The sequence below is a fragment of the Mobula hypostoma genome, chromosome 28, assembly GCF_963921235.1.
Source record: "Mobula hypostoma chromosome 28, sMobHyp1.1, whole genome shotgun sequence".
In the NCBI taxonomy this organism is placed as follows: domain Eukaryota; kingdom Metazoa; phylum Chordata; class Chondrichthyes; order Myliobatiformes; family Myliobatidae; genus Mobula; species Mobula hypostoma.
Window position 1 is genome coordinate 22,711,762 of NC_086124.1, and position 24,486 is coordinate 22,736,247.

General features: G+C 50.6%; 1 protein-coding gene across 1 annotated transcript; it reads right to left on the minus strand.

Annotated features, from left to right (window-relative positions):
• Positions 1 to 6,164: 6,164 nt before the first annotated feature.
• timm17b (translocase of inner mitochondrial membrane 17 homolog B (yeast)) lies at positions 6,165 to 24,226 on the minus strand. Its single transcript, XM_063035377.1, has 6 exons — positions 24,017 to 24,226; positions 16,248 to 16,347; positions 14,336 to 14,399; positions 13,525 to 13,653; positions 6,900 to 7,010; positions 6,165 to 6,414 (listed from the first exon to the last, which is right to left on the minus strand). The coding sequence occupies exons 1-6, from the start codon at positions 24,040 to 24,042 to the stop codon at positions 6,335 to 6,337; spliced, it is 510 nt and encodes a 169-aa protein (XP_062891447.1). The 5' UTR covers positions 24,043 to 24,226; the 3' UTR covers positions 6,165 to 6,334.
• Between the last annotated feature and the right edge of the window lie 260 nt (positions 24,227 to 24,486).

Sequence of the window (24,486 nt, forward strand, 5' to 3'; positions counted from 1 at the left end):
GCGTCTCTATTCACAGGCTGGACTGAACTGCTGATTCGGAAAAGGCAAATGGTGGAGGTGTGTGTTTCATGATAAACTCTTGGTGGTTCTCCGATGTGGCGGTTTTGTCGAACCCGTATTCTTCTGACCTTGAACACCGAATGATCGAATGCTGCCTGTTCTATGTACCGAGGGCTCTTCCATAATCCTGACCGCAGTTCACATGCTGCCGGCAGCCAACTGCAATCAGGTGCTTGAGATACTGTAGTGTGTGCTGTCTCCAAACAAGAAACAGTCCATCCCGCTGCATTTCAACTGTTAGTCAGGGATTTCAGCTAGACTTGTGTGAAGAAAACCCTATAATCAGCCTATAAACTGTAACACCAAGGGTCTGAACGTACTAGACCATTGTTACACTAAGATAAGGAATGCCTAGCATTCTATGGCCAGACCGCACTTTGGTAAATCCAATCACTTGGTGGTCCTCCAACCTGCACGCAGGCAGAGGATAAGGAGCGAAGCTCCAGAGGAGCGGCTGAGTGATTGTTCCGAGTCAGTGAACTGGGCTGTGTTCAATGACTCATCTGTGGATCTGAATAAACATACCATCGTTGTCATGGATTTAATTAAAACGGTCGTAGATGAGTGTGTTTCCCCCAAGATCATTCAGTCTTTCCCAACAAGATGCTCTGGATGAAGTATGAGATCTGCGGTCTGCTGAGGGCCATATCAGCCTTTCAAGTCTCGTGACTATGAAAACTACAAGAAGTCCCAGTATGATCTCCAGAAAACCATCTCATGGGCAAAGTAGCAATTCTGGACTAAATTTGAATCAACAAAGGAACTGGACAGTTGTGGCAGGGCTTGAATACTATCACCTCTTATGAACTTAAATCAAGTGACATAGGTGACAACAGGGCTTCACTTCCAGATGGGGCTCAATGCCTTCTGTGCTCACATACGTGAACCATCACGAACTCCCACAGCCCCTGATGACCCTGTGGTTTCAGTCTCTGAGGCTGTCATGCGAGCAGCCTTTAGGCAGTTGAACCTGTAAGAGCATCCAGCCCAGACCTGGGCCAAGTATTAAAGACCTGTGTCGATCAACCGGTTGTAGTGTTCACTGAGGTAACAGCATTCACTTTGCAAGGGGTGACAGTATTTGCCCAACCCTGCCACAGCCGTCAAGCATCCAAAGCTATTTCAGAATTGCCACTTTGCCCATGGATTGGCTTTCCGGAGACCGAACACGGACCTCTTGGATCTTAAATTTTAAAAAGTGCAAAAAGAGGAATAGAGAGGTAGTGTACATGGGTTCAATGCCCATTTGGAAATCTGATGGCGGAAGGGAAGCCATTCTTGTGACTTCCAGCTCCTGCACCACCACCTCAATGGCAGTGATAAGAAGAGAGCATGCCCTGGTTGCTGAGGTCCGTGTGATGGATGCCACCTTGAGGTACCTCCTCATGAAGATGTCCGCCATGGTGAGGAAGGCTGTGCCCATGATAGACTTGGCTGAATCTACGACCCTCTGCAGTCTCTGGTGTTGAAGCCCCAGCACACCATCACGCTCTACACCGACGTCCTGCTGCTTGGTAAACACTGATGCAAGGCACACCATTTAGGGCCACTGTTGAACCTCCTGTAAGCTTCTGCCCCCAAGCTCCCAGAGATCGAGCTCGTTTTGGTTGCCTTCAAGGCTTGGATTTCCTCGCGGAGGCCAGCCCGCCCCCCCCCCCACCCTCTCGCTGTGTTCCACTCACCCTGTGGTTCTCCAGATCCCTCTGACAGAAACACTTCAGTCAGATTTGCAGAGCAACACACTATCGATGCAGGCCCTTCGGCCCCACTAATCCATGCCAACCATGGTCCCCGGCCAACTTCTTGCATTCAGCCCATATCCCTCCATTTGTATGTACCTATCCAAGTCATTCTTAAATGATACTAGTGTTGTACTTGCCTTAACCACTTCCTCCAGCAACTCATTCCAAATACTCACTGGGTGAAAAAGTCGCCCATCAGGTTCCCATCCCACCCTCAACCTGCATCCCCTAGTCCTGGACTCCCCTACCCTGGGGCAAAGACTGTCACCGGCTATCTTGTCTATGTTTCTCGTGGCAAGGTGGAGATGCGTCCCTACCACAGGAGGTGGAAGGCGCTCCACTCCGGTAGCCCGTAGGTCACCCTTGAGCAAGGTGTAGCACCTCACATCAAAGTTGCTGGTGAACGCAGCAGGCCAGGCAGCATCTGTAGGAAGAGGTGCAGTCGACGTTTCAGGCTGAGACCCTTCGTCAGGACTAACTGAAAGAAGAGTGAGTAAGGGATTTGAAAGTGGGAGGGGGAGGGGGAGATGCAAAATGATAGGAGAATACAGGAGGGGAGGGATAGAGCCAAGAGCTGGACAGGTGATAGGCAAAAGGGGATACGAGAGGATCATGGGACAGGAGGTCCGGGAAGAAAGACAAGGTGGGAGGGACCCAGAGGATGGGCAAGAGGTATATTCAGAGGGACAGAGGGAGAAAAAGGAGAGTGAGAGAAAGAATGTGTGCATAAAAATAAGTAACAGATGGGGTACGAGGGGGAGGTGGGGCCTTAGCGGAAGTTAGAGAAGTCGATGTTCATGCCATCAGGTTGGAGGCTACCCAGACGGAATATAAGGTGTTGTTCCTCCAACCTGAGTGTGGCTTCATCTTTACAGTAGAGGAGGCCGTGGATAGACATGTCAGAATGGGAATGGGATGTGGAATTAAAATGTGTGGCCACTGGGAGATCCTGCTTTCTCTGGCGGACAGAGCGTAGATGTTCAGCAAAGCGGTCTCCCAGTCTGCGTCGGGTCTCGCCAATATATAAAAGGCCACATCGGGAGCACCGGACGCAGTATATCACCCCAGTCGACTCACAGGTGAAGTGTTGCCTCACCTGGAAGGACTGTTTGGGGCCCTGAATGGTGGTAAGGGAGGAAGTGTAAGGGCATGTGTAGCACTTGTTCCGCTTACACGGATAAGTGCCAGGAGGGAGATCAGTGGGGAGGGATGGGGGGGACGAATGGACAAGCGAGTTGCGTAGGGAGCGATCCCTGCTGAATGCAGAGAGAGGGGGGGAGGGAAAGATGTGCTTAGTGGTGGGATCCCGTTGGAGGTGGCGGAAGTTATGGAGAATGATATGTTGGACCCGGAGGCTGGTGGGGTGGTAGGTGAGGACCAGGGGAACCTTATTCCTAGTGGGGTGGCGGGAGGATGGAGTGAGAGCAGATGTACATGAAATGGGGGAGATGCGTTTAAGAGCAGAGTTGATAGTGGAGGAAGGGAAGCCCCTTTCTTTAAAAAAGGAAGACATCTCCCTCGTCCTAGAATGAAAAGCCTCATCCTGAGAGCAGATGCGGCGGAGATGGAGGAATTGCGAGAAGGGGATGGCGTTTTTGCAAGAGACAGGGTGAGAAGAGGAATAGTCCAGATAGCTGTGAGAGTCAGTAGGCTTATAGTAGACATCAGTGGATAAGCTGTCTCCAGAGACAGAGACAGAAAGATCTAGAAAGGGGAGGGAGGTGTCGGAAATGGACCGGGTAAACTTGAGGGCAGGGTGAAAGTTGGAGGCAAAGTTAATAAAGTCAACGGAGTTAATAAACTCTGCTCTTAGACGCATCTCCCGCATTTCATGTACATCTGCTCTCACTCCATCCTCCCGCCACCCCACTAGGAATAAGGTTCCCCTGGTCCTCACCTACCACCCCACCAGCCTCCGGGTCCAACATATTATTCTCCATAACTTCAGCCACCTCCAACGGGATCCCACCACTAAGCACATCTTTCCCTCCCCCCCCTCTGCATTCCGCAGGGATCGCTCCCTACGCAACTCCGTTGTCCACTCGTCCCCCCCATCCCTCCCCACTGATCTCCCTCCTGGCACTTATCCGTGTAAGCGGAACAAGTGCTACACATGCCCTTACACTTCCTCCCTTACCACCATTCAGGGCCCCAAACAGTCCTTCCAGGTGAGGCAACACTTCACCTGTGAGTCGACTGGGGTGATATACTGCGTCCGGTGCTCCGGATGTGGCCTTTTATATATTGGTGAGACCCGACGCAGACTGGGAGACCGCTTTGCTGAACATCTACGCTCTGTCTGCCAGAGAAAGCAGGATCTCCCAGTGGCCACACATTTTAATTCCACATCCCATTCCCATTCTGACATGTCTATCCACGGCCTCCTCTACTGTAAAGATGAAGCCACACTCAGGTTGGAGGAACACCACCTTATATTCCGTCTGGGTAGCCTCCAACCTGATGGCATGAACATCGACTTCTCTAACTTCCGCTAAGGCCCCACCTCCCCCTCGTACCCCATCTGTTACTTATTTTTATGCACACATTCTTTCTCTCACTCTTTTTCTCCCTCTGTCCCTCTGAATATACCTCTTGCCCATCCACTGGGTCCCCCCTTGTCTTTCTTCCCGGACCTCCTGTCCCATGATCCTCTCGTATCCCCTTTTGCCTATCACCTGTCCAGCTCTTGGCTCCATCCCTCCCCCTCCTGTCTTCTCCTATCATTTTGGATCTCCCCCTCCCCCTCCAACTTTCAAATCCCTTACTCACTGTTCCTTCAGTTAGTCCTGACGAAGGGTCTCGGCCTGAAACGTCGACTGCACCTCTTCCTAGAGATGCTGCCTGGCCTGCTGCGTTCACCAGCAACTTTGATGTGTGTTGCTTGAATTTCCAGCATCTGCAGAATTCCTGTTGTTTAAGGTGTAGCACCTGCTCAGTCCAAAACAACCAGGGACACATGAAACCATGGGAGCAGCCGGTGCAGATCACATGTGACCACTGAAGCCAGGCAGACAATCTGTGTAGAGTTTTGATAATGGTTGGGGTCGCCCCTCTTGTAAAGACACTGCTTAGAAGAAGGCAACGGCAAACCGCTTCTGTAGAAAAATTTGTCAAGAACAATCCTGGTCATGAGACCATGATTGCCTTTAACATGCAACATGACACATAACAAACAAATTAATAAAGGCCACCCCCTCCCCCTCTTGCGTTCCAAAGATCAAGTCCTAGTCTTGCCCAATAACTGAGGCCCTCAAGTCCTGCCAACAGCTTCTCTAACTCTTCCCAGTTTACCATATTGTCTCCATAAAAGGGCAACCAAAACTGCACATCAAACTCCAAGCAGTCTCATCACCTACTTATAAAACTGTAACATGACACTCCATCTCGTATACTCAATGCTCAGACTGATGAAGGCCAGCACATCTCTGTGACTCCACTTTAAACAAACTATGTACTTCTGCTCCTAGTTCCATTATACTCTCCAGTGACCCCCCTCATGTGACACAGCACTGCACTCCCTTCCCACCATCCCCTCGGCAGTGTTCAGTCCCCACCTCTCCTCCCATGGCATAGCGCTCCCTCCTCACTACCCCTCCTGAAGCTCAGTGCTCCCTCCCCATCGCAGTGCTCCCTCTTCATCGCCTCCCCGAAGCACAGTGCTCCCTCCTCACTGCCCCTCCTGAAGCGCAGTGCTCCCTCCCCATCGCAGTGCTCCCTCTTCATCGCCTCCCCAAAGCACAGTGCTCCCTCCTCACTGCCCCTCTTGAAGCGCAGTGCTCCCTCCTCATCACCCCTCCTGAAGCACAGCGCTGTTCATCGCCCCTCCAGTGGTGCGACACCCCCACCACAGTGTTCACTCCCCGCCACCCCTCCTACTGCACAGAGCTCCCTCGCAACCTCTCCCACAACACAACACCCCCTGCTCGTACCGGGAGCAGTTCTCCCAAATTGCACCGGGCTGCAGTTGCAGGGGTGGGGGGAGTGGGAGGGGGCAGGATTCTGGGACCCCAAAACCACAGAGCTCACCCTGAAACAAGCCCACCCTCCCATCAGTGTACTGGACAGCAGCAGGATACGAGATCCTAGGACAGGGAGCGAGGGGGTGGTGGGGGACAGTGGGAACGCTGCAGGCCACTACCCCATCCCAATCACCTCCCCTGCCCAAGCCCTGGCGGACAATCCTACAAGTGGCTGCACGTCCCTCAGGACCTGGGATGATGCCCAGCACAAGGAGGTGTGAGGGTAGATCAGATGGGAAGATGGAGGAGTTGGAGCAGAGGTTTGGTCCTCACCTAACCCCACCCAGCCCCTCCCCATAGCAGCCAGGAACCAGCTCTGAAAGAACCACAAAACAAGACCAAAGACAAATATTTTATTCCTGTCCCCCTTCCCTCTCATGAATCTCCCCAGCGTGGAGGGGAGTGACTTCAGATCGGCTGGAATCGCAGCCCCTCACTCGCTCCTCACGCTGGGGGTGAGGAGGAGAGGGTCTCTCACCTCCACTCCACTCCGCCTGGCCCCCACCGCCTGGGCTACTGGTAATAGCTGTAGCTGCCGTAGGTCGAGGGGTCCTTAGGGGGCAACTGGCTGGGGTCCTCAAGCAGTGGGCTGGCTGTGGGTGAGAGAAGAGGGGTGGAGGAGTGACGAGGTGGGAGAGAAACACCCCTACCTCCCACACACCCACCCTCTCCCACTCTGCCCAACATCACCTCCTCCTCTCTTCCCCCCCCCACCATCTCACCCCTCCTGGATCCCACCCTCCCTTCTCCCCCTCCTCCTTCCCTCACCACCTCCCACTTGCCTCCCCCACTTCTGACTCCTTCCTGCTTCTCTTTCTTTACCCCTCCCACTTGCCTTCACCCCTCCTCTTACCCCCTCTTGCCTCCCACTCACCCTCAGCCTGCTTCTCCCCTTTTCTTTCCCCTCTCACTTGCCTTCACCACCCCGCTCCGTACCCCTTCCTCCTGCCCCCCACACCTCTCCATCCTTTTCCCTCCCATAGCCTCACCCTTACCCCCCTTCCCTTCATTCCCCCCCCCGCCCTCAGACTCCCGCTCCTCCCCTCCCCCACCCCACCCCACTGGGATGGGTACTCACAGTTTTGGAATTGCTGTGCAGTGTACCGGGTGAGGAGGATACCCACCCCCTCGATCAGTGCCAGAAGGATGCCCCCCATCATGGCCGATCCCACCATGGCCAGGGGCCCACCTGTGGGAGCAGAGCAGCCGCCTGTTAGACTAGGCCCAAAGAGTAAACCCTCCCCCATCGTTAGGCTGTTTGACTCGTCATCCCCACAATGACAACACCCTGCTGCCCCTCCCTGGGACATCCGGCCCATCACCCCCACACTGACCCCCCTGCCCCGGAGCCCTCTGCAACCTGGGTATCCCACATCCTAAACTGCTGCCAGTGACACTCCTACCACACTCTACACGACGGTGTTCCCAGTGCTATACCCCCTCCTGGGAGAAACGCCACCCTCATCCCATCTCAGGATCTCTCTCCACCCCCCGCCCCCCCCAACCCCCACACAAAGCCAGGGAGAACAGACCATGAGAACCAGAGCTTGCTGAGGGCCAGATTAGCGGCACTTCAAGTCTGGAGACCAAGGAAGCTGCAAGAGGTGCAGGAATGATCTCCGGAAAATGGAGATTCCGGACTAAACTTGAATCAACGAGGGGTGCTTGCCAGCTGTGGCAGGGCATGAGTGCTGTCACCTCCTACAAAGTTAAATCAAGTGACATGGGAGGCAACAGGGCTTCGCTTCCAGATGAGCTCAACGCCTCCTTTGCTCACTATGACCGTCAGAACACTGTGAGCCCCCAGGTCCCCTGGAGGTCCTTCGATCTCAGTATCTGAAGCTGACGTGAGGGCTGCCTTCAGAAGGGCGAATACCTGGCCATGTACTAAAGACCTGTGCTGACTAACTGGCTGGTGTATTCAATGAGATCTTTAACCTTTCGCTTTGCCAGTGTGTGGTACCCACCTGCTTCAAGCAGGCTTCAATTATACCAGTGCCCAAGAAGAGTCAATAGGAAAGATGTCAATAAAATTGAGAGGGTACAGAGCAGGTTTACTAAAATGTTGCCTGGGTTGAAAGGTTGAACAAGTTGGGTCTTTATTCTTTGGAGCGTAGAAGGTTGAGGGGGGACTTGATAGAGGTGTTTAACATTATGAGGGGGACAGATAGAGTTGACGTGGTTAGACTTTTTCCATTGAGAGTGGGGAAGATTCAAACAAGAGGACATGGGTTGAGAATTAGAGGACAAAAGTTTAGGGGGAACTTCTTTACTCAGAGAGGGGTAGCTGTGTGGAACGAGCTTCCAGCAGAAGTGGTTGAGGCAGGTTCGATGTTGTCATTTAAAGTTAAATTGGATAGATATATGGACAGGAAAGGAATGGGAGGTTATGGGCTGAGTGCAGGTCGGTGGGACTAGGATAGGGTAAGAGTTCAGCACGGACTAGAAGGGCTGAGATGGCCTGTTACCGTGCTGTGATTGTTATATGGTTATAAGAGTCTGGTGTCCCACCTCAATGATTATCACTCAGTTAGTTAGATCTACAGCGATTCAAGTGTTTTGAGAGGCTGATGAAGAAACATATCAGCTCCTGCCTGAGAGGAGACTTGGATTGACTCCAATTTGCCTGATGGAGCAACGGATCCACAGCAGATGCCATCTCACCGGCCCTTCACTCTACCCTGCAACATCCAGACGTCAGGAAGCTCTTTATCGATTGCAGCTTGGCATTCAATAGCATCATCCCCTCAAAACTAATCAAGAATCTCCAAAACCTTGGCCTCAATACCTCCTGGATTTCCTCACTTGTAGACCTCAGTGAGTTCAGATTGGTAATAACATCTGCATGATCTCCATCGGCACAGATGCACCATGGGGCCTTAAGGCTGATTTATACTTGTGCGTCAATTCGACGCTGTAACCTACGCAAGAGACTGACACGCGTTGTGAGCATTTATACTTGTGCGTTGGTCGCTCTGCAATTCGCGAATGTCACGCATGCACACACAACTGTCCGTGCATGGCTTCAAGGTCATGGTAGTCTTTCTCGGGGTAAACAAGAAGCAAGCGACTTTTTTTGTAAAAGCAAAATGTGTCCTCCATAATTTCGGAGGTCTGTAAAGCTTGATGGAAAGCATTGCAGCCAGAGTTCCTTCCCTGCCCTTCAGTCGCCCAACGGGAAGCTATTGCAGCGCAGGAGGAAAAGCGATGCTACCAAGCGGACCAATCACAGTTGCTGCGGTCTGCGTTACCGCGACGCGTAGTTACATTCTGGGAGAGGTGCGCGTCAGGCTACGGCATAGGGATCCGCGTAGGCACTGCGTTGGGTTCGCGGCTACGCCGTACCTACGGCATCCAGTTGACGCAGAAGCATAAATCAGCCTTCAGCCCCCTGCTCGACCCGGTTTACACCTCTGACTGTGCGGCTAAACACAGCTCCAACACCGTCATCGAGCGTTGGCCGAATCAAAGGTGATGATGAGTCAGCACGCAGGAGGGAGACGGAAAACCAGGCTGAGTGGTGCCACAACAGCCACCTCTCACTCAATGTTGGGCAAGACCAAGGAGCTGATGGTAGACTACAAGAGAGGGAAACAAATGGTCCATGAGCCTGTACTGATCAAAGGATCAGAGGTGGAGAGGGTTAGTAACTTTGAATTCCTGGGTGTTACTATTCCAGAGAACCCACCCTGGTCGCAGCACAGTGCAATTGCGAAGAAAGTTCAGCACCACCTCTATTTCCTTCGGAATCTGCGGAGACTCAGCATGACATCTAAAACTCCGACAAACTTCCAATAGATGTGTCGTGCAGAGTGCACTGACTGGCTGCTTCACAGCCTGGTACGGGAACACCAATGCCTTTGAACGGAAAATCCTGCAAAGGCCAGCCCATCACGGGTAATGCCCTCCCAACCATCAAGCATATCTGCATGAAATGCTGTCGTAGGGAAGCAGCGAAAATCGCGGCCCCCAAATGGCTTTGGCCACACTTTTTTCTCGCCACTGCCATTAGGTAGAAGGCACAGGAGCCTCAGGACTCGCACCACCAGGTTCAAGAACTGTTACTACCCCTCAACCATCAGGCTCCTGACCAAAGGGAAGTATACTCACTTGCCCCATCATTGTGATGTTCCCACAACCAATGATCTCACTCCATCTCATTATCACATGTTCTCATTATTTATTGCTATTTATTTATATCTGCATTTGCGCTCACTGATCCTGTCATAGTTACTAGTCTATAGATGTGCTGAGTATGCCCACAGGAAAATGAATCTCAGGATTATACATAGTAACCTCTATTTTATTCTGATAATAAAATTTACTTTGAACTTTTGAACTTTGAAGGCAAGCTTTTCACTCTATCTCGGTACATGTGACAATTAACCAATTCTATTTCCAAAGTTTCATGACGTATGTCAGTGATTATTAGTCTGATTCTGATTCATGACAAAAAAAAACAGCTGGTCATTGATTTCAGAAATGAGGAGGTTCAGCGCACACACCCCAGTAACACAGCCAGCATAATCAAAGACCCTACCCACCCCGGACATTCTCTTTTCTCCCCCCACCCTCTCCCATCGGGCAGAAGATCGGCCTGAAAGCATATCCCACCAGGCTCAAGGACAGCTTCCACCCTACTGCTATCAGACTATCGAACGAACCCTCAGTTCCACAAGATGGATTCCTGGCCTCACAATCTAGCTCGTTATGATTTACGGCAGGTAGTCAAAACCGCCCAACGAATCACTGGCAGGAGCCTACCCTCCATCAAGGGCGTACAGAAAGGTGCCAGAGAAGGGCCAGTAACATCATGAAGGATCCCACCCACCCTGCTGAGAGACTGTTTGTCCCACTCCCATTAGAGAGGAAACTAATTGGCATCCAAGCCAGAACCACAACACTCAAAAACACTTACTTTCCCCAAGCAGTAAGGCTGATCAACACCTTCGCCCACTAACCCCACCCCTCCAAAACCCCCACCACTACTCCTTTGAACACTTGGACTGAACTGTAATGAAATATGCCTCTTAATTTCGTGATTTTATATTCTCGCTTTTTTTGGTCGCCATTTGCGTGGTGGAGGAGGGGGTTTGATGTTTTCTTCGGGTGGGTTAGTTCCAGGGTTGTTCTTGTTTCGTGACTGTCTGTGGGGAAGACGAACTTCAGGGTTGTAAACCGAAGACATACTTTGATAAGTAAATGTACATTGAACTTTGAACTTGATCATCTCCTGTCAGAGTCACCTTACCTAGACACTCCTGTGCCTAGCGTCACTTTATGGACAAATTATCAATCTGTGTGTATAAGCTATCTTACTGTATTTATATTTATTGTATTTTTTTATTAATGTGTTCTTTATCTTATTCTGCTGTATCGGATATGGAATATCAATTATTTTGTTCTCCTTTACACTTGAGTACTGGAAATGACATTAAACAATCTCGAATCTTGCCTCTCGAGTAGCCTTGCCCGCTAGGAGGAGGTCGCCGTGTTTGTTTTCCTTTGCTCCTGCCTCCTCCAGAAATCCGCAGACATGGGGGATTTCGCGGTGGGGGGGTGGTTGTGCTTAGAGAAGTACTTCTTTGGTTGAGTGTTTCACAGTTTGTTTGAAAATCGATAGATGCTGGCTCGTAGTCAGGGTCTCCCGTCCCACTTCTCAAATCTTTTTTATTATCATTATTATCCAAAATTAACAAGAGTACATCGAAGTAAGCAACACTTACAATGTCTCAAGAAAAAAAAAACATTATTTTAAAGATTGAAAAATTATTGGTGATAATGAAAAACCCTACTGAGCAAGAAAAAGTGGGGGGATCCTGTACCCCCACCTCACGCTTCTGCATTTCTTCCCTCCCCCACTGCTTGCAAAACAAAATAGTCTGAAAGTCTGAGAAATGTAAGAAGATCTCAAAGATGCTTCCAGAAGTTAATCTTTCGTTTTCATGGTGGAAATGGGAGAGAGCTGTTTCCTCAAGAGGTTTAATGGTTGGACTGAAGCTGGAATTCTATCTCAGGTGGAAGATGACATTCTGTCCTGCCTGCTGGATAGAGCCTCTTAACACTGGATGCCAGGGCCACACTTCAAATGGAGTTCCTATGGGTGGTTGGCAGTCTGTTTCTGTTACGATCGCAGAAGATTGTAGCAATTATTTGCACATTGCCTCTCACACATTGGAGAGCGGCAAGGTCAAGGGAGATGGTAGTATGTATCACCCAGTAACACCTGGATGGAGTTGTGAAGAATTCTAAACTTCACTCAAAGTTTACTGAGATCCCTGTGCTGCCTGACTGCTGATTGCAAGTGTTAAAGTATCTCTTCAGCTTTAGTCCTCAATGCTGGATGTGTTTTGCAACTTTGAAAATGCATGTTTCTCCCCAGTTTGGGAGACGTCCTGCAAATAATCATAATGCTGACTGTGGACTATTGCGGTTGAAGGAACTCCACAAAGAGTTCCTCATCTGGAATGGGTCGTGTTATTTTCTTTGTTCAGGACTGCCAACAGCTTTCACAGCACGACAGGGGTTGAATTCTGATAATTATTTTAACTGCACTGTATTGTAACTGCAACCTCCCTTCCTGCCTGCCCACCAGCCAACCCAGGCTAACATCTGCCTTTTAAAGTAGCTCACCATTCCAAAAATCGGACCACTCATGTAAATGTTATTAGCCTGAAATAAAGATGGCATCTGATTTCAGTCTTTTAAAAAAAAAGTGGGGGGGAAAAAACCCCATTAGGTGTTCAACCCCGGAGCCATGCGTCATACGAAAAGCTTCCAAAGATAAACATGAAACTGCCACCAAGAAAACAAAATGTACCGGAAATTTATAATTAGATCGTGGAGGAAATCTATCAATTAACTCAAATGATAATAACGAGCAAATGAACCCCATCCTTTCTCGAAAACACTCAACGGGTCTGCGAACTTGCTTCCGCGTAACAGGATGTGAAGAAGGTGTACGATATACTTGCCGTAATCAGTTGAGTACAAGAGTCGGGAGGTCACAGTGCAGCTGTGTAAAGCTCTGGGCAGGTAACATCTGGAGCACTGTGTACAGTTCTGGTCACCTGCCCCACCACCCCTGGCCCAATCACAGGAAGAACATGGAGGCTTTGGAAAAGACAGCAGAAGAGATTCACCAATACGCTGCCTGGATTAGAGAGGTTGACCCATAAGGAAAGGTTGGACAAACTTGGGTCATTTTCTCTGAGGACAGACCCGATAGAGGTTGGTATAAGATTATGAGAGGTAGAGATGGGGTCGACATCCTCCCCTCCATGGACTCTCTCTGCACTTTGCTCTCAGTAAAGCAGCCAGCAGAATCAAAGACCCAACCCACCCCAGACATTCTCTCTTCTCCCCTCTCCCATCAGGCAGAAGATACCACGTCCCACTAAGCTCAAGGGCAGCTTCTACCCTGCAGTAACGGACCTCTTGTATAATAAGACAGACTCCTGGCCTCACAATCTCCCTCATTATGACCTTGCACCTTATCGTTGCCCTGCACCGCACTCTTTCTGTAGCTGCGACACTCTATTCTGCATTCTGTTATTGTTTTACCTTGTTCTACCTCAAGGCACTAGGTAATGATCTAGAATTGGGCCATTCGGTCCATCCAGCCTGTCCGGCCATTCCATCACGGCAGTGTGAATCGCTGTGGGTGAGGTGTGAGGGGAAGGGGACAGGGTGCGGTTACTCACTGCGGGAGGCCAGCACAGCCCCGGTCAGCGCGCCGCTGCTGATGGAGTTCCAGGGGTCCTCCTTGCCGCGCAGCCTCACCAGGCCGCAGTCGATGGTGGAGAAGAGGCCGCCCCACACGGCAAAGCTGCCTGAAACACAACCAGAGCCCGGGATGATTCGCCGGGGGGCAGAGGGCGGGTCACAGGTCACGGGTCATGGCCGCGGAGGGCCGGGGTCGAAGGTGTTTCCTGATACAAACCCAGGCTAAACCTAGGTCAGAGGTCATGGACGTCTCAAAGTCAGGGTCAGGTCTAAAGTTACAGCTGGGTCAGGGTGTGCCGATGTAGCGGCCAGACCAGTTCAAGGGTTACAGCCAGGTTAAGGTGTGTGGATGTAGAAGTTGGGGCCAGGCCAAAGGTTACAGCTAAGTGAAGCTGTGTGGGCATAAAGATCAAGGCCAAGTCAAAGGTCCAGGGTCAGGTCAGATGTCAGAGCCAGGTCAACAGTGACAGCTGAGTCAGGAGTATGGATGTAGAGGTCAGGGCCAGGTCAAGGGTTAGAGCTGGGTCAGGGGCCAGGTCAGAGGTTCCAGCTGGGTTAGACTGCCAGCATGGGGTCAGGCTGGGGAAGGGGTAGCAAGTGGGAGATTCGAGTTGGTTTAAGATTTTCAGAGCACAATGTCAATGTTTCAAGTCTTGGGAGCCAAGTCAAGGCTCAGGATAGAGGTCAGAGATCTGATACAAGTCTTTGGGGGCGGGTGGGGGAGTCACATGAAGGTCCGGGGGGGCGGGGGGGTGGAATTGCAGGCTCAATCAGCCGTACAACACATACCTCCGATCTGAGGAGCCCGGATCCTGACGGCATTAACGCTCCCTCTTAGCCGATGCCGGACACCCTGGGGCAGGAGACAGAGAGAGATCAGCACCGGTGGAGGAGGGTGGGGGGGAGAAACAATGAGGAACAGCGAGAAAAGGAGAAAACGTACGTGGGGATGGAGAAGAGTGTCTACGGAAGGAGGGGGAACCAAGTGCAGGGGGCATTGGAATTGATTTGTTATTGTCACAGGTACAGGGATACAGTGAAAAGCTTGTCTTGCACACTATTCATACAGGTCAGACCATTACACAGGGCATTGAGGTAGAACAAGGTAGAACAATAACAGAATGCAGAATAGAGTGTCACAGTTACAGAGAAAGTGCAGGTTAATGATTGTAATGAGGTAGATGCGAGGTTTAGTTCGTTTCATCGTACAGGATGTCTCCTCAATAGTTTTATAACAGCGGGGTCGAAGCTGTCCCTGAGCCTGGAGGGACGTGCTTTCAGGCTTCTGTATCTTCTGCCCGATGGGAGGGGGGAGGGGAGAAGAGAGAATGTCTGGGGTGGGTGGGGGTTGTAGACTATGCTGGCTGCTTTAGTGAGACAGAGGGAGGTGCAGACAGAGTCTATGGAGGGGAGGCTGGTTTCCGTGATGTGCTGAGCTGTGTCCACAACTCTCTGTGGTTTCTTGTGGTCTCAGGCAGAGCAGCTGCTGTGCCCAGCCGTGTTGTACCAGGGTAGATAGGATGGGACGAGGCAATGGATGGAGGGGAGCAGAGAGAACGTATGGGGTGGGTAGGGGTCTTTGGTTATGCTGAGGCAGTGAGAAGTGTGGACAGAGTCCATGGAGGGGAGGCTGGTTTCTGTGACGTGCTGACTGTCGGGAGGGCAGTGACAGCGGAGTCAGAATCAGAATCACGTTGACTATCAGTGACAGGTCGTGAAATCTGGTATTTTCTGGCGGCACCAAAACATTTTAAAAGCTGCCGTGTGTTACAAAAATTAACCGAGAGTACAAAAGAGGAATAGTGAGGTAGTGTCCGTGGACCATTCAGAAATCTGATGGTGGTGGGGGGGCAGGGGGGAACTATTCCTGAAGCATTGAGTGTGTGTCTTCAGGCTCCTGTACTTCCTGCCTGATGGTGCAATGAGAACCGGGCATGTGCTGGGTGGCGAGGGACCCTAATGATGGGTGCCGCCTTCCTGAGGCACTGCCTCGATGGTGGGGAGGGTCGTGCACGTGATGGAACTGCCCGAGTCTGTGGCCTCGTGTATTGGCAACGTGGGGAGAGTGGGAGAGGAGAACAGAGTGTTAGCGGAGGGGGAGATAGGGGGTGTATGCAGGAGGAGAGTAGTAAGTTGGGAAAGGGGAGAGTGATGGGGAGAAGGAGAAAGGAGACAGTGAAGGGAGAGGAGACAAGCGTATTGGTGGGAGGACGCAATAGACAGGGGAGGAGGGAGGGGAGTGTTGCCAGGAGAGAGGAATGGATGGAGAAGGACAAGGGAGTATTGGTGGGAGGGGGAGATTGGAAGAAGGGGTCGGGTGGGGTAGAGTGTTGTCAATATGAGGAGAGAGGAGGGAGTGGACGAGATAGTACTGGTGGGAGGGGGAGATTGGGAGAAGGGGGTCGGATGGGATGGGGGGAAGAGTGTTGCCAATACAAGGGAGAGGAGGGGTTAATGTTAGCAGGAGGGTGGGGTAGACAAGAGAGTACTGGTGGGAGGGGTTATTGGGAGAAGAGGAGACGGACACCATTGGCAGAAGGGGTGAATGGACAGGGAGGGCGGCAGGAATTTTAAGAGGTTTGTGCTTCAAGGCTACAGTGGACAAGCCGGGGGGAGTCCCGCCAACAGAGATGCAAGAGTTGGGAGTCAGCGAGTGAGGAATTAAAGGGGATGGTGTGTTTGGGGTCCGACGGCAGCTTACCACCGGCGCATTCCTGAACCCTTTAATGGACTGGAAAATGCCTCCTCCGATGGCGCCCATGGTGAAAGCCCCCCCGCAGTCATCCACGATTCGCCAGGGGCTGCAGGGAGCAGGGACAGAGGGTGGGGAGAAGAATGCAGGGAGGGGCAAGTATTGCAAAGAAGGGAATGAGAGTGATGCAAGAGTGAGGTGGGAGGAGACGGCAAGAGATGGGGGGAAGAGAGGGAGGAGGGAGAGGGAAAAAAACAAGAGCGGGAAAGAGGGAAGGAAAACGCCCAGGAAAAGCAAGGGAAGGGGCAGTGCAGAGAGGGAAGTGACAGGGATGTCAATGTGGAAAGGGATGGGACAAGAGGGAGAGGTTAAAGGGGAAAGCGTGAGGAGGAAAGGCGAGCAGCGGAGAGAGAGGAGAGAGAAGCAAGGGGGAAATAAGAGGTTATAGGGTAAGGTGGAAGGGGGAGAGGAGGGAGAAAAGAGATCAAGGGTGAAGGGGGAAGGAGCAGAGGAGAGGGTGAAGGGCAAGGGGAGGGGGAAGCAAAGAAAATGATCGGTGAGGAATGTGACCACCAATTATCGCGCAGCAGTCCCCTTCTCAACGCTCACAAGCCCTGCCCCCAAAGACACACCGGTGGACAACCCTCAGCGTCACAAACACTCAGCCAGCCGCTGCGGAAGGAAAACAAAAGCCACAATGTACAGCACAGAAACAGGCCCTTCGGCCCATCTAGTCTGTGCTGAACCATTTAAACTGCCTACTCCCACGAACCTGCACCGGGACCGCAGACCTCCATCCCCTTCCCATCCGTGTACTATCCAAACGCTACTTAAATGTTGAAATCGAGCTCGCATGTACTGCTGACACTGGCAACTCGCTCCACACTCTCACCACCCTCTGAGTGAAGAAGTTTCCTCTCATGGTCCCCTTAAACATTAGATTAGATTATGAGGACACGCAGTTCTCTTTTATTGTCATTTAGTAATGCATGCATTAAAAAATGATACAATGTTTTTCCAGAATATCACAGAAACACATGACAAACCGACTCAAGAACTGACAAAAACCACATAATTATAACATATAGTTACAACAGTGCAAGGCAATACCGTAATTTGATAAGAACAGACCATGGGCACGGTAAAAGTCTCAAAGTCTCTCGAAAGTCCCATCATCTCACGCAGACGGTGAACCTCCAGCGCCGCCAACTTGCCGATGCAGCATCCTGGAAGCATCCGACCACAATCCAACTCCAAGTCCGTCCGAAAACTCCGAGCCTCCGACCAGCTCTCCGACACCGAGCACCGAGCACCACCTCTGCCGAGCGCTTCGACCCTGACCCCGGCAACAGGCAATAGGCAAAGCCGAGGATCTGGGACCTTCCCCTCCGGAGAATTTCGATCGCACAGTAGCAGCGGCAGCGAAACGGGCATTTCAGAAGTTACTCCAGGTGTCCCTCTGCGCTTCTTATGGCTGTCTCCATCAAATCAGGATTGTGCACGGCCCCCTTGTTAACACATATCGATATCATTCGGAACGGCCGTGCGCCATCTTCTCCTCCCTCCCCTTTCACCCTTAACCCATGACCTCTGGTCTGTGATGACTGGTGTCGAATTTGGATCCAGTATTGAGACACAGACCAACTTCAAACACACAATACAGGACCACGGGGGCGGGGTCACCATAGAATAGCGGTTAGCGCGACACTATTACAGCTTGGGGCGTCGGAGTTCAAAGGTCAATTCCGACGTCTTCTGAAATGAGTTTGTACATTCTCCTCATGACTGCATGGTTTCCTCCGGCTGCTCCAGTTTCCTCCCACAGTGCAAAGACGGACCAGTTAGTAGATTAATTGGCCATTGCAAATCGTCCCGTGATTAGGCTGGGGTTAAATTGGTGGGTTTCTGGGTGGCGCAGCTCGCTGGGCTGGAAGGGTAGTTCCGTGCTACAATTAAATGGGAACCCACGACATAGGGCTGAATTAATCAAACCCCCGGGGAGCATGGGGTGTCCAGGGAGGGGAAGCACCTCTGGTGGCGGGGAGGGGGCTTGCCATGTCCATTCCAGGGCAGCTGACTCACCTTGGCTCCCCACCGGACACTCGTCTCTCAGCTGGAGCTCCAAGTAGTTGTTTGGATGCGACAGCAGCCACATCCCGGTATACCACTTTGACGGGGGTGGGCTAAACCAGGTGAGGGTAGCCAGCGCGCCTCATCCCCTGGTGAGGTAGAGACATGACTGTCCTAGCACGCGAAGTCAGCTCCAGCAGACTGGCGGATGAGCTCTACAGTGATATCCAATGGCCAGGAAGGCTGGGAACGCTCCGTGGACAGCAAAGGGCATTTCAAAGCACAGGAGACATCATGGTCATCCACTGCAACCAGGGAAGACCCCAGTTCGTGACGTTTGTTCATACCTCTGGACCCCGACCCGAGGCCAAGAGAGTGGATCGCCCCAAAGCAACAGCTATTCCACTTTAAAAACTCTCCCGCTCAGATTTCCTGTCATCGTCAGACATGACAGACAACCACCACAATTAAAAACCTAATTAAACTCATTCTTTCTCCTACACAGGGTCCATATCTTTCCATTCTCTGCACACTCAGGGGAAGAGCCATGAAATAATGTTGCAGCTCTGTCAAACCCTGGTTAGACCACACGGAGTATTGCGCTCAGCTCTGGTCGCCTCATTATGGGAAGGATGTGGGAGCTTTAGAGAAGGTGCAGAGGGGATTTACCAGGATGCTGCCTGGATTGGAGAGCCCGTATTCTGAGGATAGGTTGAGCGAGCTGAGGCTTTTCCCTCTGGAGCGAAGGAGGATGAGAGGTGACTTTGTGTACAAGATGATAAGAGGAGAGAAAGCTTCCTATAGTGAGGGAGTATAGGGCCAGAGGGCACAGCCTCAGAATAGAAGGGCGTCCCTTTAGATCAGAGATGAGGAGGAATCTCCTTATAACTAGTAAATTAAACATCTAACTAATCTATTTCCTTCTGCCTACACAATGTCTACCTCAATACATCCATGTGTCTGTCTGGTGGTTGTCCATGGTCCAACGTTGACAGGAAACCTGCGTGGAGAGTTTTCAAAGTGGAAAAACCATTGCACTGGGCAGTTTCACTCTCGAACTCAGAAGTCTGGGTCCAGTAGTCCAAACAAGTGTCACAAACTAGGGTCTTCTTTGCTTACAGCAGATGACCAGGACGTCTTTTGCGCTCTCCAAGGAGCATTGCAGTATCGCCTTCCTAGCCATTGGAGATCACTGTAGATCTCATCGGCCCAGTCCGCAGGCATGTCCCTAGGAAGAGGCTGCTGGCTACCCAAAGCGGTGCAATGAGGTGCGGCCGCTATCACATGCAGACAGCTACTTGGATCCCCAGGTGAGAGCTGAGCGTCTGCTGGGGACCAAAGGTGAGGGAGCTGCCCTGGAATGGACACAAGCCCCTTCACCAGAGGTGCAACCCCTACCAGGACACCCCATGTACCCTTAACAGTCTTAAACATCTCCATCGCATCTGCCTCCACCACCACTCCTGGCAGTGCATTCCAGGCACCCACCACATAAAAACACTTGTCCCACACATCTCCTTTGAACCTGTGCCCACTCATATTAAATGCCCTCTGACATTAGACAGTTTGACCTTGGGAAACAGACACTGGCTCTCTACTGTAGCTATGCCTCTACTAATCTTATAGCCTCACTGTTCCACAAAATAAAAATGGGTCTATTAATAAGATTATAGAGGACATAGTGCTGGGTGGATTAGCAAGTTCCCGATGACTGCAGAATCGGTGGAGCCGTGGAGAGCATAAAGAGCTTTAGAAAACATATACAGATCAGTGACACGAGAGATTCTGCAGACACTGGAAATCCACAGCAACATACGCAAAGTGCTGGAGGAACCTGCAGCATCTCTGGAGGGGAATAAACAGTCAACATCTCGAGCCGAGACTCTTCATCAGGGACATTGATCAGTTGCAGATATGGGCAGAGAAATGGGAGATGGAGTTTAACTGGGCAATGTTCAAAGTAAATTTATTATCAATGTACATATTTTGACATTCTGAGATTCATTTTTTTTACAGGCATACTCCGTAAGTCCATAACAGAATCAATGAAAGACTGCACCAACAAAGACTGACAAGTGAGCAATGTGCAAAAGTTGACAAACTGTGCAAATACAAAAAAAAGACCAATAAATAACTAATACTGAGAATCTGAGTTCTCGAGTCCTTGAAAGAGTGTCTATATAGGTTGTGGGAACATTTCAATAATTGGGCAAGTGAAGTTAACCCCTTCGGTTCAAGAGCCTGATGGTTGAGGGGTAATAACTGTTGGGGTGTATTCTGGAGTTATGGTTTATAACAAATACCAATCTTAATAGCAGCCAGTCTCCAGACCTGAACATGGATTGTAGATTGAATTTAAACCGCAACTCAGAACAAAGCTGCATTTTGGGGAAACATTCCACTTAACCTGAGACGTCTGCATTTGCATGAATGCAACCCAGAGTCGGTGGGAATTAACATTCATTCTGGGTGTCTGGAGTGTGGGAGTGAAGATGGATATGGCTGAAAATTATATGTAATTCAAAGGAGGCATTGTAGATACATAGTAACTATCAAATTGTCCTACCGCTATCTTTGATCTTTAACAGATGAAAATGTCGCGTAACATTTGAGACGAGCAGGCCCCTTCTTCCAAGAGTGTCTCAATATGATGCCTGGTGCTCATTTCACTGAATAAACTCCTATATCCACTAGCTTCAGTGTCTCGCTGGTGACTTCGTTTACACTTACAACAATAATTATTCCTGAACCTGGACGTGTGAGTCCTGAGGCTCCTGTACCTCCTTCCTGATAGCAGCAACGAGAAGGTGAGAGTGTGAGATGTTGTATTTTGGGATGCAAAGCACAAGGGAAAACCATCAGTCAACAGTAGGAGTCCTGACAGCACTGAGGGACAGAGGGATGTTGGGGTCCAGGTCCACAGCTCCAAGTAAATCGAGTAGGAGAGGGTAAATGTTACAGTAATCTTCACTGGTCAGAGCAATAGGTATAACAGTAAGGATATCACGTTGCAGCTGTATACAGCTTTGGTAGACCACACATAAAGAATTGCGTACAGTTATGCCTGCCCTGTTACGAGAAGGATGTGGAGGCTTTTGAGAGGATACAGAAGAGGTTCACCAGGATGCCGCGTGGATTAGAGAGTGTGACCTATAAGGAGAGGTTGGACAAACTTGAGTTGGCGGAGTATGTGGATGAGGTTGTAAATAAGGATCTTGTGTCGGCGCAAGGACATGGAGGATAGTGAGATCAGTGGAGGATGCTAGTATGCCAGAGCATCATGAAATAGAGGAGATAAGTGTCCGTTCGTTACTGTCATTCAACTGTACACGTCTACAGCCAAATGAAACAACGTTCCTCCAGACCAAGGTGCACAACACAGTACATGTAACTCACACTCAACACATAAAGTAATACTTATTTTGTTATGTTCGGTGTTGTACGATGTGGGCAATCATGATCTATCCACGATTGTTCTTGGCAAATTTTTCGACAGAAGTGGTTTGCCATTGCCTTCTTCTGGGCAGCGTCTTTACAAGACGGGTGACCCCAGCCATTGTCAATACTCTTCAGAGATAGTCTGCGTGGCATCAATGGTCACATGACCAGGACTTGAGATGTGCACCAGCTGCTCATACAACTGTCCCCCATGGCTTCACATGATCGGGGGCTAAGCAGGTGCTACGCCTTGCCCAGGGCTAGCGGAGGGAAGGAGTGTCTTACACCTCCACTCAGAAGTAAGAGTAGGTTCTCTTAAAGAATTCAGGGAATATTTGATTCTGCGCTTTGCGCTCCCTGGAGTACAAATCGATAGCAAATAGTAAAAATTTAAATTACAAATCATAAATAGAAAATAGAAAAGGGAAAGCAAGGTAGTGCAAAAAACCGAGAGGCAGGCCCAGATATCTGGAGGGTACGGCCCAGATCCGGGTCAGGATCCGTTCAGCAGTCTTATCACTGTTGAAAAGAAGCTGTTCCCAAATCTGGCCGTACGAGTCTCCAAGCTCCTGAGCCTTCTCCTGGAGGGAAGAGGGACAAAAAGTGTGTTGGCTGGGTGGGTCGTGTCCTTGATTATCCTGGCAGCACTGCTCCGACAGCGTGCGGTGTAAAGTAAGTCCAAGGATAGAAGATTGGTTTGTGTGAGGTACTGCCCCGTGTTCACGATCTTCTGAAGCTTCTTCCGGTCTTGGACAGGACAACTTCCATACCAGGTCGTGACGCACCCTAGAAGAATGATTTCTACGGTGCATCTATTGGGACAGGCCAAATTTCTTTAGCTTTCTCAGGAAGTAAAGGCGCTGGTGGGCCTTCTTGGCAGTGAACTCTGCTTGGTTGGACCAAGTCAGGTCATTTGTGATATTGACCCCGAGGAACTTAAAGCTTTTGACCTGTTCCACTTGCGCACCACCGACGTAAATGGGGTCGTGCAGTCCGCTACTCCTCCTGAAGTCAACAACCAATTCCTTCGTCTTGCTGACGTTGAGGGATAGGTTATTGTCTTCGCACCATGCCACCAGGTTCTTAATTTCCTCTCTGTACTCAAACTCATCATTAACCGAGATACAGCCTACAATTGTTGCGTCATCAGCAAACTTATACACTGAGTTCGATAGATAGATATAGCTCTTGTAATTGATTTACTTATTTATTCCTTTCTTTCTATATTACAATGTATTGCATTGTACTACTGGTGCTAAGTTAACAAACTTCACGACACATGCTGATGATATTAAACCCAATTCTGATTCAAATGGCTGTTACACAGAGACGAGTGCAGTGAATGGAGATGAGTCACGATAACAGCGGGGTAGAAGCTATCCCTGAGCCTGGTGGGACATGATTTCACACTTTTCTTTCTCCTGCCCCATGGGAGAGGGGAGAAATAGGAGCAGGAGTCGGCCATCTGGCCTGTTGGGCCTGCTCTGCCATTCAATCAGATCATGGCTGACCTGACCATAGACTCATCTCCACCTACCCGCCTTTTCACCATAACCCTTAATTCCCCTACTATGCAAAGACCTACCCGACCTTGTCTTAAAAATATTTACTGAGGTAGCCTCCACTGCTTCATTGGGCAGATAATTCCACAGATTCACCAGTCTTTGGGAAAAACTTCATCAACCATGGGTTAGATAACAGTGACCATTAGGGCACGATAACAGCTGGGTAAAAGCTATCCTCGAGCACTCAGGGCACCCCTTGCCCTCCTGCCCAAAGCACCCAGATGTGGAACCATCTTGTTTTGGGCTCCCTCTCAGTCTGGAGGGGAAACATTCACCATTTCCCTCCCCATAGATGCTGCCCGACCGATTTAACCATGTCACCTGAGAACAACTCGCGCTATCACTATTACTTATTGTCTCCTTTTTTGCACATTGGCTCTTTCTCAGGTTATGTTTTTTTGCATAAATTCTATTTATTTTCCGGTGGATGTTCGTATTTACTAACCGGTATGTACTTTGATAATAAAGTAATCGGCTTTCCAGATCACGTGACACAATCGACGACCCGGAGAGCAGGTGGCCACGTGACTTAGCTCCCCGAGGGGCTCACGTGACGATAGTCCGTGCTATCCGCTGTCTACGCAGGCGCAATGCGTTCCGCCCGGACAACGCAAGCCCGCTAACCCCCGTAACCTTGCCACCGCTGCCGATGGGCCTCCCCGGGGTTCCCCCCCCATCCGCACTGCCCGCCGCCCGGCACCGTACCATGGTTCGCGGGCGTACTCCTCCATGTTGCTCCGCGGCCGACGGGCGCTCTCCGGCGCCGCCTGGTGACGACAGTACGACGGCTCCGCTTCTTGTCACGTGCCCCTCCTTGCCTGGCGTCACGGCCAAACCGTCAGGTCGAACGACGGATTACGTCAGGTCATTACGTCAGACGTGTCAGGTGACGCAATTCCTCATTAAACGCGATTGCTGCAGAACCGAAAGGAAACGTGAACGTTAAACATTCTGTACATATTGCTGACAACAGGAATTCTGCAGATGCTGGAAATTCAAGCAACATACATCAAAGTTGCTGGTGAACGCAGCAGGCCAGGCAGCATCTATAGGAAGAGGTGCAGTCGACGTTTCAGGCCGAGACCCTTCGTTCTGATTGGATGACATGAATGCCAATCAATGCGGTTTTCCCACCTCCAGGAGACGTCGCATGCGTCGTTGAATGAGTCCGAATC